We start from the raw sequence: 22771 nt of genomic DNA, 5'->3' as shown, positions 1-22771 counted from the left end.
ACAAAAATGTTTTTTTCTTTACAACTTTCAGTTCTTCAAAGAATCCCTTAAAAATGGATTCAAGCACACAAATATTAAGCAGCTCAAATGTCTTTAACATAACACAAAATCAGCATATTAGTATGATTCAGGATCATGGGACAATGACTGGAGTAATGATGCTTTTTTCATATGTATAAATGAAATTTTATACATATGAAAAAATACAGATTTTTTTTTGCATTTTGCAGTACATACGTGTTTAATATTGCTTATTTGGCTGGTCTAGGATGAATATATTTTTATGTGCAGATATATTTATGCTCATCTGGTGTTTAAATATTTAAAATATTTCCCAGTAAGGAGATAAAAAAAACATTTTTCTTTTTTTCTGCCTGTGCATTAGACTCTATGCATATCTTATTTTTCTCCCTCAGAATATCTTGATGATGGAACTAAAAGGAGAGAATCTTGCTACGGGTTCTCATGAATTTTCCTCAGAGATCCACTGAATGATTGATGCCGTGATTGCTTTATATTTCTTCAGCCCTTCTTTAAAGATAGTGGGAGAGCGAGTGGTAGCATGGATGAAAGGAATGGAAGAAAAGGTCACTCCCGGTGGTAGTGGCTGTCAGACAGCGGTACGGTCCTGAGAAGTGACGTGGCATTACGAACTGACAGAGCTGGAGAAAGGCTATGGAACAGGGGAAATGTCAGAGTAAAAAGAGGGGAAAATCTGAGGCCTCTACAATACATGTTAGCATAAATGTGAAAAGCACAAAAAAGGGTCTAGGTGGGATGCAACCACCTTAACCTGTTATGCAACCAGCCGCTGTATAAAGCTTAAGGAGGCAGAAATAATTTCAGATTTGCACAGTGATTCTTCAGGAAGTCACTCTCTGCTACAACCCGTCACTAAGACTTATACTGACAGTGAAACATAATTATAAGGATGCCCTAAACTACTCTGAGGTGAATGCAAAACCATTCACCATCTATGAAATCTCTTCTTTTAAGATCATATCTGACAGCTTTAACTCCCACAAGTAATCAGTATTTTTATTCATCGTTGACAGATGTTATACAAAATCAAGGGTCCACCGAAAAGCCACGGGGGACACGGCCTAAAAAAGATTCTCTGGAGACTAACTGCGTGACTCGGGGAGTAAAACTTGCTACGTTTAATCACACCATCTCATAGCCTCGGTTACCCTGAACTGACACTCAACACGCAATACACAGAAATCCTTCATTCAGTAGAAAGTTTTTTTTTTGGAGAGACTGAGGCTTAATAAAGTGTTTGCAAAGATTGAGTTTTCACAGTCACACAGCCATTAGCATTGGAGAAAACAACATATATATATATATATATATATATATATATATATATATATATATATATATATATATATATATATATATAGGTTGGTACTCTTTAAAGATCTTTAAATAGGCTTAAATTGAACGACGCTTTAGTATTTCATTAGTCATACTTCCACAGATGCTTTAATAAGTGGCATGAGGCACCATGATGTCCAGACCTTTCTCATCCTTTTTAATGCACCGTGCTAATTCAGTTGCTATTGTTCTCTATCCCTCTGACTGCCTCTCTCTGTTTTGCATGCACAAATGCAAATGCTTTCAAGCGCTCCCTTTCGTCCCATGAGCCTCAGACGTCAGCTCAGCATTTGGGAGTAACAGCTGCAATACCTTTCCATCACAGTCAGGACGGAGTGACCCATCACTCCAGTGGTGTGTGAGGAACAGGAAGTGACAGACTGTTTTTTCCCCCCTTCCCTTCCTTTTTGTTCAGTCCAATGAGTCTAAATGTGATTGACAGCAAAAGGCATTTTAAGCCCTGCCACAGTACTGCAAAGCGCAAATGTTTGTACAGCGCACCAAATATTGCATAACTAGATTTCGATGAGAATTGACAGCTTGAGCTGCCGGCTGCATATTATTACACATTCTATTTTCTGATTAAATGCTTGAGAGTTTTGTGGGTGTCGATATCAAAGTCATATGAGGTAGACATACTGGGAATTTGATTTCTTGCTTTGCATTTGAACAGGGAAAAAAAACTTTGCATTTTTTTGCTTAAAATCTTAACTGCAAAAAAAATGGTCGCAATAAATCTTGGTAAAGTCAGACTTACCATATCACAAATAGCTGATTTTTATCATACCATTTTTATAGTGTTTGACAGTTAAAATGAATCACTAGTTTATAGTGTTTCTATACTTAAACACCACGATTACCTGAAATCGTGAAAGCTGGCATGAAGCGACAATGCTAAAAAAAAAGTCTTAAGGAACGGTGATGTAATCAACCGTGCTGGTTGTCTACCCACTCACTCTGCATGACTGTGCTTCCCATGGGTTTCTGTCAGAAATGTCTTGCTGAACCTTTTCAAACATGCTGTCTCAACCTGCAGCGTGGTGAGCCCTGCTGAGCAGCTCTTTCACACAGTGCTTACACAGATGGTGACCCAGACGGTGCAGAAACCTCAGCCTAAGCTCAGAGTCCTTCGATTATCTCGTTGCGTGCAAATAATACACCTTCACTAGGCATCCTTCACTCCACTTATTTAATTGTTTGGGCTTCAGGAACCTTCACGAATGGAAAAAGCACTTTTTAAAGCAAACATCGAATGCTTTAAGTGCATGACGTTGATTTAAGTACGCTACTGCTATGCGGTTTAGAAAACCTTGTTGAAGTCAAATCAAGGTTTAATGCTGTCTCACCAATAAAGCAAGCGTGAAAAGAAAGTAGAAAGTTGTTAGAATGTCGTAAGAAATACAATACTGTGGGACAGTACTTTTTTTAAAATATCCATTTTGTCCAAATATCAAAGATCTCTTTTTCCCTCTTTATAAACTTTTGACACTGAAGTAACAGCAGGAACAGATTAAACTTGAACCCAATATCAAAAATTGTGGAATGTTCATACTACTATTTTTGCAGTATGTATATTGTGCACATACATATGTACATGTACGCATAAAACAAACTTAAATATGCTTAAACTTAAACATACCACACAGTGCAATGTGATTTAAAGCTTGGGTACCAGTCCTTGCTATTTACTAGTTGCTTATTAGAATGCATATTACTAACAAATTGGTTATTTAATTAGTACTTATAAAGCAAATATTAATGTCATTACCATATTTTAGATCCTTTAATTCACCCCACACCTAATTTTAAATACTTTATGCAAAAAATTAGGGTTTTATGAGTAGGACAAAAGTCATAAAGTCAGTTTAAAGTTAGTTAATAGTGAGAACTTGACCTTAAAACAAAGTGAGAAAGTTAAAAAATAAATGTAAAGAGAGTTTATGAGGGTCAGCTATGACATGAAAAAATAGGTAATCTACAGTAAAACATTAAAATGGCAAGTTGCAATGAAGTCAAAATGAGATACAATTATGGCAATAAGGTTGAATTGAATAAGTAAAAATATTCAGTTGATGAAATGTCAATTAGGATGCAAAAAGATCAAACTAAAACTGAGATATTAAGAGATATTAAGACAAATGACAAAAGTAAAATTGTGACAGTCAATAAGAAGATGAAAGATGAAACGGTTACATTCATAACTAGGACACAAAAAAGTTCAACTTGAGTGATAAGACTAAATCTATGACAAGCTGAAACTCATGTTAAAACCTAAAATTTTTATTACAATCATATGCGAATTACAATTAGAAAAAGTTAAGTCAAATATAAACTGTGGTGGAAATGCTGTTTTTCACTACTACAATAAACAGTAATAATATTGTTCGAGTAAACCGCAACCAGACATTGATGTTAGGAGCTCTGTGATGTAAGAGTAAAATGCTGGCAGAACAGAAAGACACAGCACAGGCTGCTAGAATAGCTCTTTGGGGGAAAATTAATTGAAGGACAGAATATATTTGCACCTCATGAATAGTATACAGCAATTCAGAGAAAGGGCAGAGAATGACACTCACACAATAACAACACCATTTCCTGCACCAAAAGATGCTTTCAATTTCATTTAAGTATAGCCTATTAACGGGCACATTAAAATCTAGATGACTGAGACAAACATGCTTGTTGTGTTATTCTATGTTGCTTTATTTCCCTTTCAGCACAGCCGATGGATACAAGTGACCCATTTCTAGTCAGAGCCACAAGTAATGTCCCATTCTACAAACCAATGTAGCTAATGAAGAACTGACACGCTTGTGTCAAAACATAAAAACACCGAGTGAGAGAAAGCATGCGAGAAGCTACGGTATGACGCTGGCTAATTTCAGCATCTGTTGGAGGGGGGAAAAAACACATGCAAATGAGGGTGTCTTTATTGTCAGTCACGTTGCAGCATGTCTTGTGTGTAATCTAGGATTTATCTCTGCATTTAGATCTGGTTTAGTTATGGCTTAAGATTAAAGAATTGAGGAGCGGGGCAATATTCTATCCCTTATTAATGAGCTATGGGGAAAAAAATGCTGTGGTCTCATGAGGTTCTCATTTTTAGCATTTCCCAAATACCATTCATGAAGCTATATTAAATAAAAGCTTAAAATAGTAAGAGGAATGCATGGATCAAGAATTGTATTTAGGGTCTTTATCCAATGCAACATCCATTATATTTAAGTTCAGTACAGTTCTAAAGCAATAGATGAGATTAGTATAGATAGATAGATGTGTTTATTCAGCAGAGACGCACTCGCTGTAATTAAAATCAACAGTAAATAATTATATTGTTATGAACAAAGATGCTAGGAACTTTGTAATAAGTTAAATAATGCAGTACAAATTAAGACTGAAAATAAATGTTATATGTGCACAAAGTTATTATCAGAATGATCTGCCATCACAGGAATAACTGTACTTCACAAAAAAAAAAAAAAAATTGCGATACAAACAAATGTGAAAGAAACACAAAACTCCAACAGCACATAAATTTGTTCACATGCCCTATGCGCAAAGTTTAAAAATGAAAGTGAGCTTGTAAAGTTCTCCTCGGAGCAACAGTGCACCGAAGGAAGCGCTACACAGCTGTGTTTAACAGGCAGACAGATACAGAGGCGCCAGAGGGAGTGAGCAATCAGCCCTGCCTACGCTAACCCTCCCCTCCTGTCATTTGTGCAAATGTCTGTTGTCAGTGCAGCTGGCAGGGGAGAGCTGGTGTGGCCAGCTGTCTTTGCGGGTTAAACGAGGCATGGGAGATGAGGAAGATGGGGCAGACCTGTGGCCCTGCCATACTAACTCACGCTCCATTCATATTGACACGAGTTACACTAGCCCATCGTCTCTGTGACTGAATGCAAATCACTGTAACGGAAAAGAGGACAGAACGTTCACACACTAATTAAAAATGCTCAAAGCACTCTGTGCGAGAACATGATGATCTCATAACTTAAAATGAACCTGCAATACAAGAACGGTGGCAATTAAACCATCAAATCTACGCAAAAAAATATTTCAAAGATGCATTAAATGCTAGTTATTTAAAAACACTTAATGGATCAATACATTCATTTTGAAAAAGTCACTATCACCCAAACTGTTGTTTCCAAAACCTTAAGTCAATTGCATTTAAAAGGTAAAATGTATCGAACTCCTAAGATAAGATTTAAATATGTTCTTTGTTGCTGTATGGTTAAAAAAAAGAAAAGCCCACACAACTGAGGTTTGCATTTAAAGAAACCTTTAATAATCATACATCAGGTTAACACTTTCATAAAACAAATGTTCAAAGCAAATAGCCCAGAGAGATAGGCACTGATGGTTTCTGCTTGTAATATGACATTATTTGCTTTAATAAGGAGCCTCTCTACACATAGCATACCACGCAGTTAGACAGTTATAGACAGCGTATTGTATAGGAAACTTCACAACACTGTAAAATTAAAAAATATAAAAATATAAAGTACACTTTAAACAAAGTTAGGCTAGAAGTCACGCAGGGATCAAAAGTATTAAATAAGTAAGACTAGCCAGTGAAGTCCATCCAGTGGTGGCATCCTTGGTTTAAAAAAAAAAAAAAAAAAAGAATTATGAGAATGATGAAAATGTACACACACACACACACACACACACACACACACACACAGCCAGGGGCAAGTTGCATAGACTGCTTGGACTAATTTTAAGCTGCAAGTCATCTATTTTCCCCTCTTCAAGACAGGTCATACTTACAAAAAGCAGTGATATTAAAAATAAACAAAGAACTAAAAATAGACTGGACTGAGAATCTGAAAAGATTAACTACTACAAAAAGTTTACTACTGGCTTGTGAAACTACTACTTAAGACGGTCTTAACATGGTGGCTGATTATGCAACTTAAAATGCTCCTGAACATGTCACAGGACTGCTTGAATGAGCTAATGGTGCTGCTGCCATCTACAGGCGCATTCATAACACCCACAGATAAAAGAGCAGAGCTCTAAATAAGCTAAAAGCCCTGGTTAAATGAATGTCAGAGTACTTACAGAGTTTCCATGGAAGAGTCCGTGGTGCCCGAAGTCCATCAGATAAACTGTTAGTGGTAGACGGCTCTGGCCTAACACATGAATGCAGATGCACATTAATAATGATGATAATATTAAACAACAACTCGTTGCTTCGTTTGAATAGAGTCACTATGTCAGAAAACAGGCATGCAGGTATAACGAAGAACACCCCAGTGAGTTAACTTAAGGAAAAAGATGGACTCACTTGTTTTGGGCAAGCTGATTGTTGGATTCACCCCAGACAAACATAGCAGCATTATCATCAGTTTCTGAAATCACAGTCCCAAAAGACAATGCAGAAAGAGGTGATTTATTCATTTAAGCAGATACAGTATGCAGAAACTATACATTAAACAAGACAAAGTGGCAACGCCACCATAAATATACAGAAGCAGCCTAGAATCTGAAAAGCATGGCATATATTCAACAGGTCACAGACCTGTTTCCCAGTCCTCATTGGGTGAAGGATTTGTCCAGTTGTTAACAGGCACCTGGAACTTCTCTAGCAACTCTACATTTCCTTTATAAATAAATACAAACTTTATATATATATATATATATATATATATATATATATATATATATATATATATATATATATATATATATATATATATATATATCCAAATGAAACTTCACTGTACTACATGAAAGTACAGTGAAATTAAGGATCACAGCACGTGTTAAAATATGCAATGCCAACCATCTTCAGCATTTAACATCCTCTTGTCTTCACAGTTTGCAATGTGATGAGACAACTCATGCTTGGGAATCAAGTGCCTGGCATTGAAGGGGCAGGTCTTCAGTTCACTGGCCAGTTTGGGGTGGTTCTGAAACAGATGGGAGTGGACAGATAAAGTTCTCATTACAACAATGGCAAGAACACAGCGTTTTTTTTTTGTTTTTTTGCCATAACCCACCTTCCTGCACTTGAGAACATGAAAAGGGAAGCGAGAGGCCCTGATCTGGTGGTTTTTGTCATAAGGGCATTGTACAATCCTGTTGGGGTCAATGGCATCATCGGCGTCTTCATAAGCTGTGGAGACGAGAGAGGTCCTCGTAAAACTCTCGCAACGCGTTTTCTATTGCACTGCGCTGCTTTTCTACGCTAGACAGACATGTTTTAAAATCGTGCAGCTACATTACCGGTCTCTTCTTTCCAGCCTTGCTGCTGATGTTCAGAGTTTATTCCAGACGGACCAACACTACTCCCGAATCTTATAGCGGCCATGCTTGCTTCCTTCTGGAGGTCTGGTTAGTTTGCTCAGCCTTGAGTGCCCCGGTGGCTTTGAAAAAAATCGGCCAGTTTAAAAACAAAACAAACGTTTAAACTTTTAAAAACACACTGATTAGCAGAAAAGAGACCGTTTTAGAACGGAGGACGCAGAACGCCAAAAGTCAAGGACGTTCGATTCAAAACATTTGAACATTTCTTTAAAGAGCACAACTTGAAGTACTTTCTAATTTCTTACAGTGGGATTCTCTTATTAGAACACTCACAACTTTTTTCTTTTGTAGTCGTGAGATACGGCGCGTGCTCTCCTCCCCTTCGACTTCAATCCACTGTGATCGTCAATCAATCGCCGTGACTATGAAATACCACGTGATGCACTATTTAAAAACTTTAATTCGTTTCGTCATTATTGCATCATAATTATATACCACGGTCAACACGTTTCCAGATACAGACAGAAAACAAACAAAAACTAGCTAAACTGCTTTGTATCGAATAAAATAAAACAATCAAATGAAATTAGAATAAATACTTAACAATGCCTTTAACAGCCTATTCTATTATACATTCTTTATACAGTCTATTCTTAACATGAGGGATCATTAATCTATAATTTATATATGTATATATATACTTTTTTATTTGCAGAAGGCTTGTTTTTTAAAAGAAGGCTCCTATAGCAGAAATACTACGGTTTCCACCTACACGAAATATTTGGTGCGCATTGGTTATGATACTTGCGGTTATTAAAGCAGCCAATCACAACGCCCCGCCCGCATTCCATTCCCTGAAGACACGCCCATGTAGAGCTGTTAGCCGTTCAATCCAAGATGGCGCTGTCCTGTGGAGGGGTATGCCGCGGGGCTTCATTGATCTTACTGTTCGGAAAACGACCTGTCGGGGTCAAAGCAAGTCTCTGTACATCTAGACTAGCTCCCACAAAACACAGGTACTATTGATAACAAATTCAGAATGATCGATAATTTGTCGGCGGTGGCTGTTCATACCATACACCTATGTGTTTTTGCATGTAGACCCTGATACTGGTGACTGTTTCATCATAAATTATACAAATGGGGCCAAGAGAAACATTTCTCATTGTCTATCATCCTTTCGGTTGTTGGCCAGAGAAAAACTGCATTGGTTTTATCAGGAAATACAGTACATGCCCTGCCCTGTGACATCACAAATGTTTGTTTGTTAGTTAATTTGTCTTCTGTCTGTCTGTGCAGTAGTTTGTGGTTTGTTAGGCACTACTCTCCTTCACAAGCCAGGCATGGGATTGGTCGAAGCGTCGTGTCCAGTCTGAAATGGGCAAACGAGAGATATGAGAGATTCCTGCAACGTCGTTTTCCACGATTTTACGTTCTCTACCAAACTTTTATGAAAGGTCTGAGTGAATTAGTCGCCTTAAAATTCCTACAGATTTTTTATATCCTCAAACCTGGCAAATATGTTATGATATAGGTTTTATGATTTTCTATAAAGGTTTCCGGCTCCTGTTTCAAGATGGTAAAGAAGTAGGAAGAATCACAGCCCGCATGCTCAGTGAAAGAATAGAGCACCAGAATTTGCCTTACCGTGATATGGAGAAAATCAGACAGGTGGGTCAAAGAACCGAAGCAGACATTCACGGCAATATAATATAAGTTGTATTAAATTGTTAGTATTTTTGTGTTTTGTTTTCAGGTACGCAGGGACTTAATCAAAGCCATTCCACTTGTCATCTTATCAGTACCTCCTTTTGCCAACTATGTGGTCTTCATCCTTATGTGAGTATTTAGCATCTTACTCTGTTGATTATTCAGGGGTTTGGGGGCTTTTAAGAAATTAAGTTTTTTTGCATTTTTGAAAGTGCTTGAATTTAGCATTTTGTCTCCCTTGTGTGTTGTCCTTTTATTAAATGATCCAATTATATTTCCATCCCCAGGGATGTGATTTTCCATATTTATAGAACATGAATTGTCAATCTGAGGGGAAAACTGAAGAATTTTATAATAATAATAATTATTATTGTAGTATAGCTAAGTATTATTAAAATAATGTGTAAATAATACATAGTTATATTACAATATTTTGCCTATTGTATTGTTAAAATGTAAATAAAAATATTTAAAATAAACTATCTACATTTTAACTATTTTTTTTATTTACATTTTTTTATTTTGCAGTATAGTAGTATTATTGTAATTTTTATATTTGTATGATTTCATTTGTTTAATACTTTTAATAATAGTTAACACTAGTGAACAATATTGAGTAATGATAAATTTATTGTTGTTCTTAAATATTATTTTATGGTTCCATAGTATTGTCACAGTAATATTTCTTTATTAATTAAAATTTCCACAATTTCATACTTATGTTCTCAGGTTTTTATTATACAGCATAATTTGTCTGCAAAAGTAATTTATTTCTTTGAGTAAATGTAAATAAAACATATTTAGAATTTTAAAAAGTTTATTATTATTATTATTATTATTCATAATAATAAATGGGGTAAGGGGTGTTTTCCTTTTTCTTGTGCTTAGCTGATTACATGTCTGCATCATCCACTAGGTACCTCTACCCTCGCCAGCTTCTGATCCGGCACTTCTGGACTCCACAGCAGCTGGTAGAGTTTCAGAGGGTGTATCATACCCAGAGAGCCCAGCACCACTGGGCTATAGTCAAAGGGATGGAAAACACGTCAACATTGGTCCAAGACAGCCGACTCAAGAGCCGCCTTTCAGAGCTCTGCAGTAAGGTAGCCTGAGCTAATTCATTATTTTAAATGTGTGTAAAATCATAGCCTTTGTCAGTTATTTTACCAGATTTTGACTTTTTAAATTCTAAATGTGTGTCTGCAGGTCAAAAGTGGAGTCCATCCTGTGGTGTCTGATGTCCATGCAGTGAGAACTTTGTTTTCTGGACCTCCTTTGGGTATTAACAGAATGTATGCAGATCAGAAGGTAGGCTCTAAATAATGGGCTAGTTTAACAATGAACTTCGCTTCAAATGTAATTGGTCTTAATCTTGTTTAAAATCTGTTTGCAGAGACACCTCTGTTCTTTGCTCTTTCTGACGCCCCGCCTCCCGGGCTTCTGGATTGGTCGACGCTTGAACAACCACGCCTTAGAACTCATGCAGCTTGACCGTGCCATTGTTCGATTAGGATTGCATCAGTTGAACGACACAGAGCTCAGAGAGGTCAGAGGTTGCTCCTTATTTTGCCTGTAACATTCTGTTAGCAGCCTTTTATTTTGTGTTGGTTTTTTTAAGAATATTTTTACTTCACATCTGCTAGGCATGTTATGTGAGAGGGCTGAATCCAGGCTGCCTGAGTCCAGGACAGTGCCGGGAATGGCTCACACAGTGGTTGCAGTTCTCAACACACCTCAAAGGTATACAAACCTTTAGATCAAGGCTATGTTCAGGCTAACATGGTAGCATGCTACTTTTATGGTGCATGCATGCATGCCAGGTCATAATTACTAGATAAAAACCTTCTTCTCTGAACCATTCTCATATTTAGAGCAAAAGTTATTGTTTGTAATGGTAATTTGTAAGTGAAAAAATAACAAAACATGTAACAGCTGTTATTTAAATGTAAAAGTTTAATTTGCATGATATTATTTTCCCAACCCTGATTTTGATAAATTATTGAATTGTAATACTGTCACCAAAAAAAAGGTGAAATAAGATTTTTTTAACTATCGGTTCTAGAAATGTATGCAAATAAGTACACACTGTTATTAGTACACTGCTGTAGACTATATGAAATGTCTAGCGTACAACTAAGTGCACTGCCCAGAATATTGTATCCCACAATGCAGTGCTGTGTCATGAATTAACCAAAAGTAATTGCTTTTTAAAACTTAACTTTTTTTTTTACCCAAATTTAAACACTATATAAAAACATGACACAACTCTGCAGCATATTAATATAATTATTACAGTCTTACTGTTTTGTAGTGTGAACTCATAGATGTATTTTTATTTTTTTTTAAATATCCTCAATGTTTCTTAATTGGTCAACAGGGTTTGCATGAAATGGCATGAACAAATAGCACAGAAGAAACCACTGTTGTGCATTTGAAACTGACTTAACGGTTACGGTGTTGCACATTCATTGTGGTATTCCCTTTCCTTCCCGTTTGACCAGAGTCTGAGACCTCCCTCTATCTTCACTGTATGGTACTGCTAACTGTAAACTTCCCTAAACACCCACGTCACTGACCTCTGGAGGAAGTAGATGACTTCTCTTCTCAACGCCCACCACACCCAAAGGCAAAACACGACGGGAATTAAAAGGGGCTGTCATGATTTAAATGTGTTTCTTGTTTTTTCCTATATAGACAGGGTGTCTAACTAATGATGTACATTTACACTGGGTTCTACTTTCTAACCATATCTGAGACAAAAAGCACACTGAACATATACCAAATGCATCCATTTGGAATTAAACCTCATTGGTCTTGTACTGAAACATTTTCATTCAGAATATTTATTGTACCATCAACAGTTGTTCATGCAGTTATTTGTCAGTAGCATTTTGTACCTTTGTTTAAAACCTGCACTGACAAGTATCACATTCATTTTTTTATTTTCTCTCAGATTGTTTTACTATAGATATCCATTTTTTTATGTTTCAAATCTGATGTCAAAACTTAAGAGGTTTACAGTTCTTTATAAAAATGAAGTGTATTCCTTAATGTTATTAAGCTATGTTTATAATGCAGCATATACTTATTTTAATTACATTTATTTATAAGTTCTAAAGAAACAATATTGCACCTTGTTCCTGTCTTATCCAATAAGTTGTTTGCTGTAAGCTCTGGGCTGTTTGGTCATAGCATTTATGTTATGCTACATGAGTCTTGTCAAGTTCTGAAAACTTGCTCTTACTATTCAGCCTTTTAGCTGGTGCCTTTTACTTAAGAACACAGATATAAATGAGGTGCATTCAAGCTGTTCTTTCTATATGTTGCCAAATGAGTTGCATTATTTTGTTTTTATATAAAAAGGCAATGCTGTTTGGTTTGGTGTTAAAGTACATATTCAATGGAATATGAAAAGATTGCAACTTCTATTAAACAAATTCAAATTTTACGGTCTCTGTTTGCATCCCTCATCAAGACAGCAGTGATTCACCAACACCACAGTAGTAAGCTGAAATAACTAATATTTAAGTTCTTTGTATTTAAGACAAGAACAAGCTTGTTTAGAACATTTTATTTATTCTTTTTTTGACACAAATGGTTCTATAAATGTATCAAATTTGGCATATCAGTAATTGTTTGTCCTGTAACCCAAAGGAATGTCACTGCAGTAAAGATTAAGTTTAAAATAATGTCTAAAGTATAAATCAGAGACTTAACAGGAGACCAATCTACTGGATTAGTCACAGAAGCACAGACGTCATAGATATTTCATTCTCAAAGAAAATGAGTACTGTCAACTTACACAGCAAGGGGGAAAATAATTGGCATTTATATAATAGTTTTAAAAACACCTGAAAGCCTCTAAGAGCTTTAGGTGATGTGATGTGCTGCTATGGATGAAGCGTCGTCACTAGATGTGATCACATGACCTCATAGCCGCTGCGGATGGCTCGCATCAGAATGCAGGACAACACAACGCCCGTGATCTACAAAAAAAAAAACAAATTGTATTGGTTAATGTATGAAGAAGGAGAGTTTGAATTGATGTGCATATAATAAGAAAACCAATCTCGCAGGTTTTACCTGCACAAATGCAATGACCAGAGCTGCCACAGCGATCCACAGGATGTTTTGCTTTAGAAATGTTTCCACAATTGGCTGACATCCCTGTGTTAAACAAACACAATATCAAAACCTAAGTGTGTATAGTGCAGCCCACATATTCTGTCCAATAAATTTAAACAGACTATATGTGATTTTTAGCTGTGAGGGCATTCTTTGTAAAAATGCCAAGTTACAGAAGAGACTGCACTTTCAGAAAAAAAAAGGAGTCTTACCTCTGTGTAGATTTTGTTGGCATCGTGGATAGCTTGATTACCACAATTCACGGTGATATTTTTACAGCAGGTGTCTGGGACTGAATTGCGAGGGAAGAATTTCAACCAGTCATCAGAGGAGTTTCCTCCACAGCACTTGAACTAAAAGAAATACATTACAAATTCATATTTAACGGGTCTTATTGTAATATATTAGTGCTGTCAAATGAATAATCAAGATTAATTACATTCAAAATAAAAGTTTTTGTTTACATATGTGTACTGTGTACATTTATGCATATATAAATACATTCAGTATATATATATATATATATATATATATATATATATATATTTATATTATATATATATATTTTGTTTATATAATTTATGCATGTATATAATAGAAAAACTGATCAAATTTTACTTATATATATATATGTTTATATATATATATATATATATATATATATATATATATATATATATATATATATATATAAAAATTTGATTATTTGCACTGTGCATAAATAATGAATTTCAAAGTGGTGTACTGAACACTTTTAACACTTGTAAAAATATAATGCAGAATATATACTATCTAAAAACATAAAACTGTCATTCAAGAACAACTAACATAAAAAAATAACATACAAAAGCATAGCTGATCAATGTACACAACCAAAGACCTATCTGTTGATTTGCCGCATTGAAAAATTGCACGCTCACGAATCCTCTCATAATAACACACAAAGATTCATTGTGCTTACATTCATAGTGTTAACAGAGCTTTAAGAGATCTCAGTGAACTGAGATGTCAGTTGGTCTGATTCTGCCATGCCAAACAATGCGCACAGCAGCCCACGCTTGCTTTTCTGTTAAAAATAACAGTGCATACCAATGCTTAGCCTAAATAATTTTATCGGGAGTGTTCATGTGAATGTTGCAGCAGTCTTTAGGCCCACCCCAAATGCTCTCAGTGGATTGAGCATTTGGGTCGTCTCATTGTAGACGCTGATCAACATCCCACCCCTCCTGTGACCCATGGTTTGTCTGTGTAAGTATTCAAAAACAGTGAGCAGTGGAGTTTCAAAATAATATTAATAATAAAAAGTGTGTTAATGCGTATGTTAATATAACATAAAAAGGACATTTCAGGTAAATTTATCCACACAACAGCACAAGAGGAAGCAGGATGTCAGTTTAGTGTCAACAGATGGCACTGAACAAACAAAATAGGAGAACCTCTTAAGAAACAATCATATCATCGAATCAGCATCACATGCCTTGTTTGGACAAGCAAAACATCCAAAATGTAAGCGGTATGGGTTTACTAACATTTTTCTGTATGGTGTCAATAGCTTCACGGTTTTCCGTTTCGTTGTATCCTGCGATCATGGTGTCAAAGCCTTTATTCAGCAGATTAGGCAGCTGCAAAGAAAGAGATTATTAGCCAAATGGTACTAGGAAACAGATTTTTAAAAATTAAGTGCCAATGAGAAGAGTGCTTACGTTCCCACGCAAGACATATACAGCAATGGCAGCTCCGATTTCAATGATGATGATGAGGGAGAGAATAACAGCAAACTAGGAGAGAATAAATAAAGGAGAAGTGACTGATAAAAGGTGATAGAATATCATTTCATTTTTAATGATTGTATTGAGAGGTTTTTTTGTAGGCATATTATGAGGCACCATTTCCATTGTAACAGTTTGATTTTCATTTCAGTAAATTATGCAGATACACATGTATTCTTTAATTTTAAGTGTTGCATAAAAATGAATCTGGTTTGACCGGTTCGCCATGTGTTGACCATGTCAACAAAAACATGCTTGCGAAATATAAACAAAACCATCAGCAGAAAGTTAGTGGAAATATAGCCAGATGAAGAGTAATAGTGTAAATGTGTACCAAGTTACATGGACAATATTTATCCACTTAGGACCCTGCGGCCTCATATAAGAGCATTATATTTTAGTAAATTTAAGTTGAAATATTACTTTCTTTTGCTAAACAGGATATTTTATACATATGAGGGACTAAAAGCATGTTTATTACACATTTTGGGAGACATAAATGAATGGGAATGAAATTATTTCAATATTCTACTAAAAATTATATAGAATAAAAGAAGTGTAATAATGGGAGTAGTAATTGGCAAGATCTTGTCAATTACTACTCCCATTATTACACTTCTTTTTTCATTACCTATTGCCCCAAAATTACATTAACATGCAAATTAGATTTAGTTTATGGATACATTGTGAAAACTCATTCATGAACATTTTACACTTCGCAGAAAGAAAAATGGCATATTGAATTATTCTTTTATAAAATAACTGAGAATCACCTTTATATAGAATATAAAAGAAAAAATCTTTAAAAAATAAAATCTACTGTTTTTGCCTATTCATTTTTTTTTTTTTAAAGAAAATAAGACCTGATGTCCTCTACCACAGACATAGAATAATCCTAAAAAGGCTGTATGAAATTTACACTATTTACTTTTTTTTTTTAGCACGCATTGCTATTCTTAAGGTTAACAATTAATCCATACAATTGAATCTACTGAAATAAGAGTGTTTCCAAGCTTGGGCAAAGTATGCTTCCTCTGCAGTTCACACAGACTTGCTACAGACCACCAGAAAGCCCACTTGTAGCAATCTCTAAAACCCAACATAGGAACTTAATATTTCAGTTAGTCAACCACAAGTTAACTTGCATACATTTATAAGTTAACGTTGTGACATTTATTCCCCAGTATAATTAAAATGTTCTGTCTTTTCCCCATATTTTTTCTTATCATTATTATTAGTATTATTTATTGCTCCCGATTATTTCACACACATAATCTATTCATATATATAAATACGTTTTAATAAAATATGTAATAAAATGTTGAAATATTTAAAATAATAATATTTAAAATAAATAATAGATAAAACTACTGCACCAAAAAAAAAAAAAAACATTTATGTAATTGATCATTTTTGTAATATAATGTGGAAAAATAAATAAAGCAATCTAGCAAAAAACAGCTCACTGCTGCATGAGGTCAAATCAGATCAAACTAACAGTTTAAAAGCTAAATGCCTTGATGGATTATATAAAAAGAAATGCAATGTCACATTTGGTGACTAGCACCTTGTTTACAAAAAAACTTTGATCTAATACCTAGCATTAAGAACAAATGGTGCAAACAAATTTTAGCCCCTAGTGCAAACAGCTAAAGCGACCCTACCCATTAAACCATTTTCTTTATCTTAGCAAAACTGTCTGAGCAGTGATCGGTTTACATTTACTGGAATGTCATTACATGCACATTTTTATCCCTACCATGGTGATCATGCACTGATTCTCCTTCCAGGCGCCACAGCAGCCAAAGAATGCGATGAAGAAGATGATGACTCCCACCACTATGAGCACTAGAGGAGCCCCGGCGTATCCATTAAGGAAGGCTGTGGTGTTGATAGAAACTTTTGCCAATACGCCCAGAACTATTAAGGCCAAGCCACACACCTAGGGATAAGAGACGGAGAGAGGAAGAGTAAAAAAACGGTGACTTTAAAAGACTCTTTTGTAATAATTTAGCTATTCCTCATTATGTAGTTAAACTGACATTAAACTGAAAATAACTTACATTAACAAACTTAAAGTGCCTTATTTAGAATCATAAAAACTAAAACAGAATAACGACAATGATAGAGAGACCCCAAAAAAGGAACTGAAACATCAAGACAGACTCCACAAGTCATGGGTTAGCAATCTTAAATTACCTGAAAGATTCAAAATAAAATAATTAACATCACTCAGTATTCAAATGTATAATTGCACTGTAATATTAACAATAAAGTGTTGTTTTCTGCTAAAAGATGTTAATAAAAGAAATGGTACCATAACCTATTTCACTGTTTTGTTCCCTAACACTGATCGTGACTTTAAGAGGTTAGTGTTATAAAAGAGAAAAATAAAAAAGGAGTTGTTGCTAGGTGTGGGTAAGTTATTAGACCTATTAGTGTCTTTGCAAATTTCACTACAGTAATTTGCCATTGGCGATGGCTTGAAATATATTCACTTATCATGCTATGTAAAGTTTGTCAGCAATCATGAAATTAGTTACGCGCCATCATTATCACACAGATAAAGTACTGTGTAAATGTCTCTTAAAAAAGTAGGACTGATCAGCACAGCTGAGCAAAGTGTAAAGGATGTTTAGTAATATATGTCGGCTGTACAAATGGAGGGTGTATGGGCGTCTCGCAGCGAGTCAACAACCCAGATCAACTTTTATGACTATACTGATCCGGCTAACATACAAAGCAACACCCGTGTAAATATTTGAGGGTAATGAGTAGCAGCAGGTGCCTGAACAAAACTGACAAAGAGAAAACAACAGGAGGATGAATCCTGCTGAATGAAATAGAGATATACACTGAAATTGGCACTAGTGTCTATTATTACATAAAGAAACACATGTTTCCCAAATAAGGAGTGGTGTTTAATTGTCTATTATCATTCCATATTCCGGTTGTCCTTTGCTTTTTTGATAAGACGCATGAACATTGATACTCATATGGGGAAAGTCACATGATGCAGTCACAAATAGGAAGTTCAATCATATGACTGAAAATTTACTTTTAAATATCTCATACTTTCCAAGAGAAATCATACAAAAGCTCCACAGAGCAGTTTTTTTTCCCCAGATTCAAAATGAGTGGATGCCTGGTTGGTATGAAGAAATGAACCAAACGAAAAAAAAAACAAATAATCTAAAATTAACAGAAACTTTTTTAATTTCTTTTTTTTTTTTTCATTTTTCAGATTTAATAATCATAACACATCAGTTGCCTTTTTTTCTGCTTTAAAACATTACAGATAAAAAGTTCCATGTGATATAATAGAGATGACAATGTAATTTCCCTGGGAAAGTTACATTAGTTCCACACATTTACTGAACTCTACTCAATTCTCATTTATTTTGATGTTCAGTGAATACCCTAACTAATTTTCTATTTCTTGTGTGACAGTTCATTTATTTAAATTATAATTACAATCCCCATTAGTTTCTGAGTGAACCGTTCAATCAATGGGGGTACACTAGAATAAACAAAAAAAATTAAACAAAACTCAAAAACAAAAAGTGAGGTGAATCCCAGAAATTGCTTAAAATGGCCAGTGCAATCGCAGCATCAAAACAGATACCTAAATAATTATATAAATAATCGTGTTCAAAAGTACCTCGGGAAAATAATATAACAAGTTTCTGTGTGCTTGTCTGACAGGAAGCATAGATGATATAGGTGTTAAAATGAGATTGTGGCCTTGTGTACATCAGAGTATGTGTGAACTAAAAACAAGCTGTCGACTCGTACAAGCACATTAGCAAATACGTTGTCAATTTAAAGGATAAAGTGCTGTTTAAAGTTCAACATGCAAGAATGTTTTTTTTTTCTTTCAGAAAACATACCACTAAAAGCTCAGGTTACGCTTTAAACAGAGTTTGGGTGTGCACATTTAAACCAGGGAATGCTTAAACGCCAAACAATGTCAACCCCAGCAGCACAAGATGAATGCGCGAGAAAGCGGTGCGTTGCGCGATCAAACAAACTTGCTGGAATAAAGTGAGCGCTATTTTCCATGACCTAAAAGGAAGCCTGCATTATCAGCGAGCCGCTGAAGGACGGCCATAAACACTTTAATCTTCAAAGTGTTAGCAACAAAAATCACACATCTGCATTAAGCACGCTTTCATTTTATGCCTTCAAAATGGCTATGTCTTTCTGCGAGTTAGGATGGCGAGCGAGTTCACCACAACATTCTCATTAGCTTTTAGGCATGTAATGCGAAGGTTTGCGCAGTTTCTGAGTAAACAAACCCCTGCTTGTGAGTGATTGCTCTTTGAAAGCTTATGTTTGATCTACATACTGCTAACAGCAAATGACCATGTCATCTGACAAAGGCAGGAAACAAGTATTCCTGAATGTTGTGAAAGCTTTTGGCTTTCCACTCTGAGTCACTAGAAAAGGATTTTTTTTTTTTTTTTTTTTTACTCTGGCAAAACTGTGTGTCATGGTTACTATGAACAGAGTGGAAGGAGGTATACCACAAGACTTTGAGAAGTAAAGAAAAACCTGACCATTTTTTTTTTCCTTCCTACGTCAAAGCCACTCGCTAAAGTAAAGTCAAAGTGAAGCAGCATAAATTGTAAAAAAGGGGGGGTTATGAAAGCATTTTGCACGAACATTTCACAATAAAGCCTCCGGATAACATGCAATAAGCTAACAATAAAATGTGTCGGCGGTTATAAAACATGCCCTAGCTAATGCAAAATATGATGCAAGATAATACAGGTATTATTTTGTTACTTACCCAGAAAATGAAATTAAAGAAAAAGAGCAGGTATTTGATACATTTTGCTCCACCTTCTACGGCCATGATGCTGTTCAATTAAATCCTGTGGAAAAATAAAAGGTAAAAATACGTAAACGAAAGTAAACATCCACACCCACCGCCCTTAATATCCGCAAGGTTAAAAATACAGAAATAATGCACAGGTCAGTGTATTGACATGAGCTAGATGAGGCTAATAATTAACTCTATATTACAGAAAACCTCATATCCCTTTCAAGTAACTAAAAGAAACCGTAACAAACGATAAGAAATAAAGAGGAATAAGAATAAAGATGAATAAATAAAGATAAATAAATAAAATTAAAATAAAATTTAAAAAATGTGAAAGATTACACAGTGAAATGAAAAATCAATTGTATAGATGACTATAACATTTAAATAAGGTTATAGATAAATAAATAAATGAATAAATAATCAGATTCTTATATATATATATATATATATATATATATATATATATATATATATATATATATATATATATAAGATGTAAACAAAATGACTATAGTTAAATAATTCGGACCAAAAGGGCTAATATAATAATAGCCCTCATTCTCTTTAACTAGGAAACAGAAGGACATTAATCAAGTAAAAATTAACAATAGAAATGCATGTCTTAAGTAACAAGGAACAAAGTAAAACTGTGAGAAAGGTGAAACAGTTGTTATTACCTCATCTGACTGCAGTCACGAGATTAATAGTCACCAGAGTTAAGTTTTGTCGATTTCTATATACACTGTAGATCTTTACAGTCAAATTGGCTTTAAATTCGACACCTTGCTTAACCGAGTCGCTAAACCAGTTGTAAATAAATAATAAATATGTAAATAAAGTTTGAGCATGACGTCGCTCAACTGTAACTTTTCCCGATAATCCCCGTCCTCGTGTTTTATACAAACTCCTTATCTGTTAAACAAATACTTAAAACTTTAGAAGGCTTCGCGCGATTGTGTTTAAAATCTAACAAAACAAAACAAAACAAAAAAATGCTTAAAAAACAACAACAACACCAAAACGGCTGAAGTTATGAACACTCACTTTTAGGGCCTCGCTCTTTCAGAAAAGACTTGAAATTCAAACTACGACACAAGATGATCGATAGGAAAGAAAGGGAAACAACGCGACTATTCACTGGGTTAACTCAATCACACCAAGCGTGTAATTTCGAGGATTTCCAGTTAGAGCGAATTACTTAAGACAACAAACAACGGGTACGCGGCTCGCCGAGAGCGAAGAGAAAGCGAGGCATTGGCGACAATCTCGAGTTTACTCGGAAATTTTCCGTTAAACGTTACACGTCGCGCGCCCGTCGAGAAAAGAAAAACGTCGGCGGGAGACAAAAACGCTTACCTCTGGTCGAAACGTCAAGTGTGGCGCGCTGGAGGACACCTGTAGAGTGAAAAAACTGGATGCAATATGTCCAAGACAACGGCACACGGATATGAGAAGTCGACTGTGTAAATGTGATCCCTCCTTTAAGGGCACCCCACCCCTCGCTGCAGAAGAGGCTGAGCCTAGTGCAGAAATCCTCGGCGTAAGTTACTCTGACAGTGCTCAGACTTGTTTAAGAAAAAAACTAACCACCGACGTTGAAATCGCGCGAGCAAAACCTTCAAAAACATTAGACGTGTACCTCCTCGATCGAGAGGACAGTAGTTCAAATAGTACATCAGGGTTAAAATGTATCGTCCACAGCAGTACGAGCTTCACCTTGTAAAGGCGCACTCGGTGTTTTCACTAATTAAAAGGGATTTTACACATAGCAGTGAACAACCCTTTTAATTAGGCCATTTATCAGCTGTTTATTCTATATAAAAGGTCGCGCCACCATGCTGACATGTTATTATAAAAAATAAATATGTATGGACCTATATTGTTTTTTTTAAAGCATATTGTATGAATGTATAAGTAAACGCATTTTTACATTATTACGTGTCACTAGCCACTGAGACAAAAAACAGCTGTAGAAAAAAGATGTCTCATAATAAGTTCATACTTTAATTTTGATCTGACGTCACATGATTATTGCATCAGATATATGAGACCTAAGCGGTTCGTATCACTAATGAATTTATCAGAGAGTCATCTTGTTTGCTATACTAATTGCTATTAATGTAAAATCATTTTATTAGTCTTGCAAATATCATTTGACACATTGAAGACGCCGGCAAAGATTATAAATAATTTAGCCTCCTCTGTACCGTTACACCCAGCCTGTTATAATTTTATTGCGATGTGGCCTGCAGTATTAATAGACCACAGGAATTAGTGCAATTTACCAGGATTATTTAAAGGAGGCCGACCTTGAGCGGTCGTGGAAGGATAATTCTAGATTAAATCTTACGAAAAATGTGCATTCTGTAACAAACATAAAAGACGTCTAGATTGTATTATTAGCATTTGCTCTTAATTAAGCTCAGCAGTCATATAGATGACATCTTCAGCAATGATGGAATTTTAATTCCAGGGAAATTCCACTAGGGTTTGCACAATACCCATTTATGATGCTGTTTTTAAACGCAAAGGGGTGATCTCATTTTGTGTTTATGACTAAAAATTGGACGGGTGACATTTGAATGAGCATGCCGTTTATTTAACCCATAACTTAACTTAGTAAAAAATGGAGAACATTACATCAGGATTCATCAGCGAAAGAATGACATGAATGTATTTTCAAAAACAGGTTCTCAGCACTGCATTA

At 35.3% G+C, this 22771-nt stretch overlaps 3 protein-coding genes across 5 annotated transcripts; 1 reads left to right on the top strand and 2 right to left on the bottom strand.

The window, feature by feature from the left end:
* Positions 1-5642: 5642 nt before the first annotated feature.
* zgc:56699 (uncharacterized protein LOC405758 homolog) lies at positions 5643-8106 on the bottom strand. Its single transcript, XM_043224543.1, has 8 exons — positions 7966-8106; positions 7612-7751; positions 7386-7501; positions 7169-7295; positions 6905-6985; positions 6671-6734; positions 6445-6515; positions 5643-5976 (listed from the first exon to the last, which is right to left on the bottom strand). Coding segments are annotated over exons 2-8 (546 nt in total). The 5' UTR covers positions 7697-7751; positions 7966-8106; the 3' UTR covers positions 5643-5974.
* Positions 8107-8485: 379 nt separating this feature from the next.
* letmd1 (LETM1 domain containing 1) lies at positions 8486-12790 on the top strand. 3 transcript variants are annotated; one of them, XM_043224529.1, is made up of 9 exons: positions 8486-8648; positions 8935-9089; positions 9188-9303; positions 9389-9471; positions 10259-10445; positions 10549-10650; positions 10736-10888; positions 10986-11082; positions 11844-12790. In XM_043224529.1, exons 1-9 carry the CDS (start codon positions 8530-8532, stop codon positions 11915-11917), a joined length of 1086 nt encoding a protein of 361 aa, XP_043080464.1. In that variant the 5' UTR covers positions 8486-8529; the 3' UTR covers positions 11918-12790. The 3 variants fall into 3 exon arrangements, with proteins under 3 accessions (XP_043080464.1, XP_043080465.1, XP_043080463.1); XM_043224530.1 differs by having other exon boundaries at positions 8488-8648; positions 8932-9089; positions 11720-11852; XM_043224528.1 differs by having other exon boundaries at positions 8490-8648; positions 8932-9089.
* A 107-nt stretch (positions 12791-12897) lies between these two features.
* On the bottom strand, positions 12898-21561 carry cd63 (CD63 molecule). Its single transcript, XM_043224539.1, has 8 exons — positions 21421-21561; positions 20029-20113; positions 16996-17178; positions 15171-15245; positions 14997-15089; positions 13680-13820; positions 13426-13509; positions 12898-13328 (listed from the first exon to the last, which is right to left on the bottom strand). Exons 2-8 carry the CDS (start codon positions 20092-20094, stop codon positions 13263-13265), a joined length of 708 nt encoding a protein of 235 aa, XP_043080474.1. The 5' UTR covers positions 20095-20113; positions 21421-21561; the 3' UTR covers positions 12898-13262.
* Positions 21562-22771: the final 1210 nt, after the last annotated feature.

This window comes from Puntigrus tetrazona, chromosome 23 (genome assembly GCF_018831695.1).
Source record: "Puntigrus tetrazona isolate hp1 chromosome 23, ASM1883169v1, whole genome shotgun sequence".
Lineage (NCBI taxonomy): Eukaryota > Metazoa > Chordata > Actinopteri > Cypriniformes > Cyprinidae > Puntigrus > Puntigrus tetrazona.
The sequence above is the reverse complement of the archived record's forward strand: the minus strand, read 5'-3'. Positions and strand labels throughout refer to the sequence as shown.

Coding starts and splice junctions, on each gene's coding strand:
- zgc:56699 (XM_043224543.1), bottom strand. CDS start 7,696: ATGGCCGCTATAAGATTCGGGAGTAGTGTTGGTCCGTCTGGAATAAAC. Junction 7,296..7,385: donor ATGTTCTCAAGTGCAGGAAG/GTGGGTTATGGC, acceptor CATCTGTTTCAG/AACCACCCCAAACTGGCCAG. Junction 6,516..6,670: donor AATCAGCTTGCCCAAAACAA/GTGAGTCCATCT, acceptor TTCATGTGTTAG/GCCAGAGCCGTCTACCACTA.
- letmd1 (XM_043224528.1), top strand. CDS start 8,530: ATGGCGCTGTCCTGTGGAGGGGTATGCCGCGGGGCTTCATTGATCTTA. Junction 10,446..10,548: donor TTTCAGAGCTCTGCAGTAAG/GTAGCCTGAGCT, acceptor GTGTGTCTGCAG/GTCAAAAGTGGAGTCCATCC. Junction 11,083..11,843: donor GTTCTCAACACACCTCAAAG/GTATACAAACCT, acceptor CCGTTTGACCAG/AGTCTGAGACCTCCCTCTAT.
- cd63 (XM_043224539.1), bottom strand. CDS start 20,094: ATGGCCGTAGAAGGTGGAGCAAAATGTATCAAATACCTGCTCTTTTTC. Junction 15,246..16,995: donor ATCAGTGCATGATCACCATG/GTAGGGATAAAA, acceptor ATTCTCTCCTAG/TTTGCTGTTATTCTCTCCCT. Junction 13,329..13,425: donor TGGTCATTGCATTTGTGCAG/GTAAAACCTGCG, acceptor TTTTTTTTGTAG/ATCACGGGCGTTGTGTTGTC.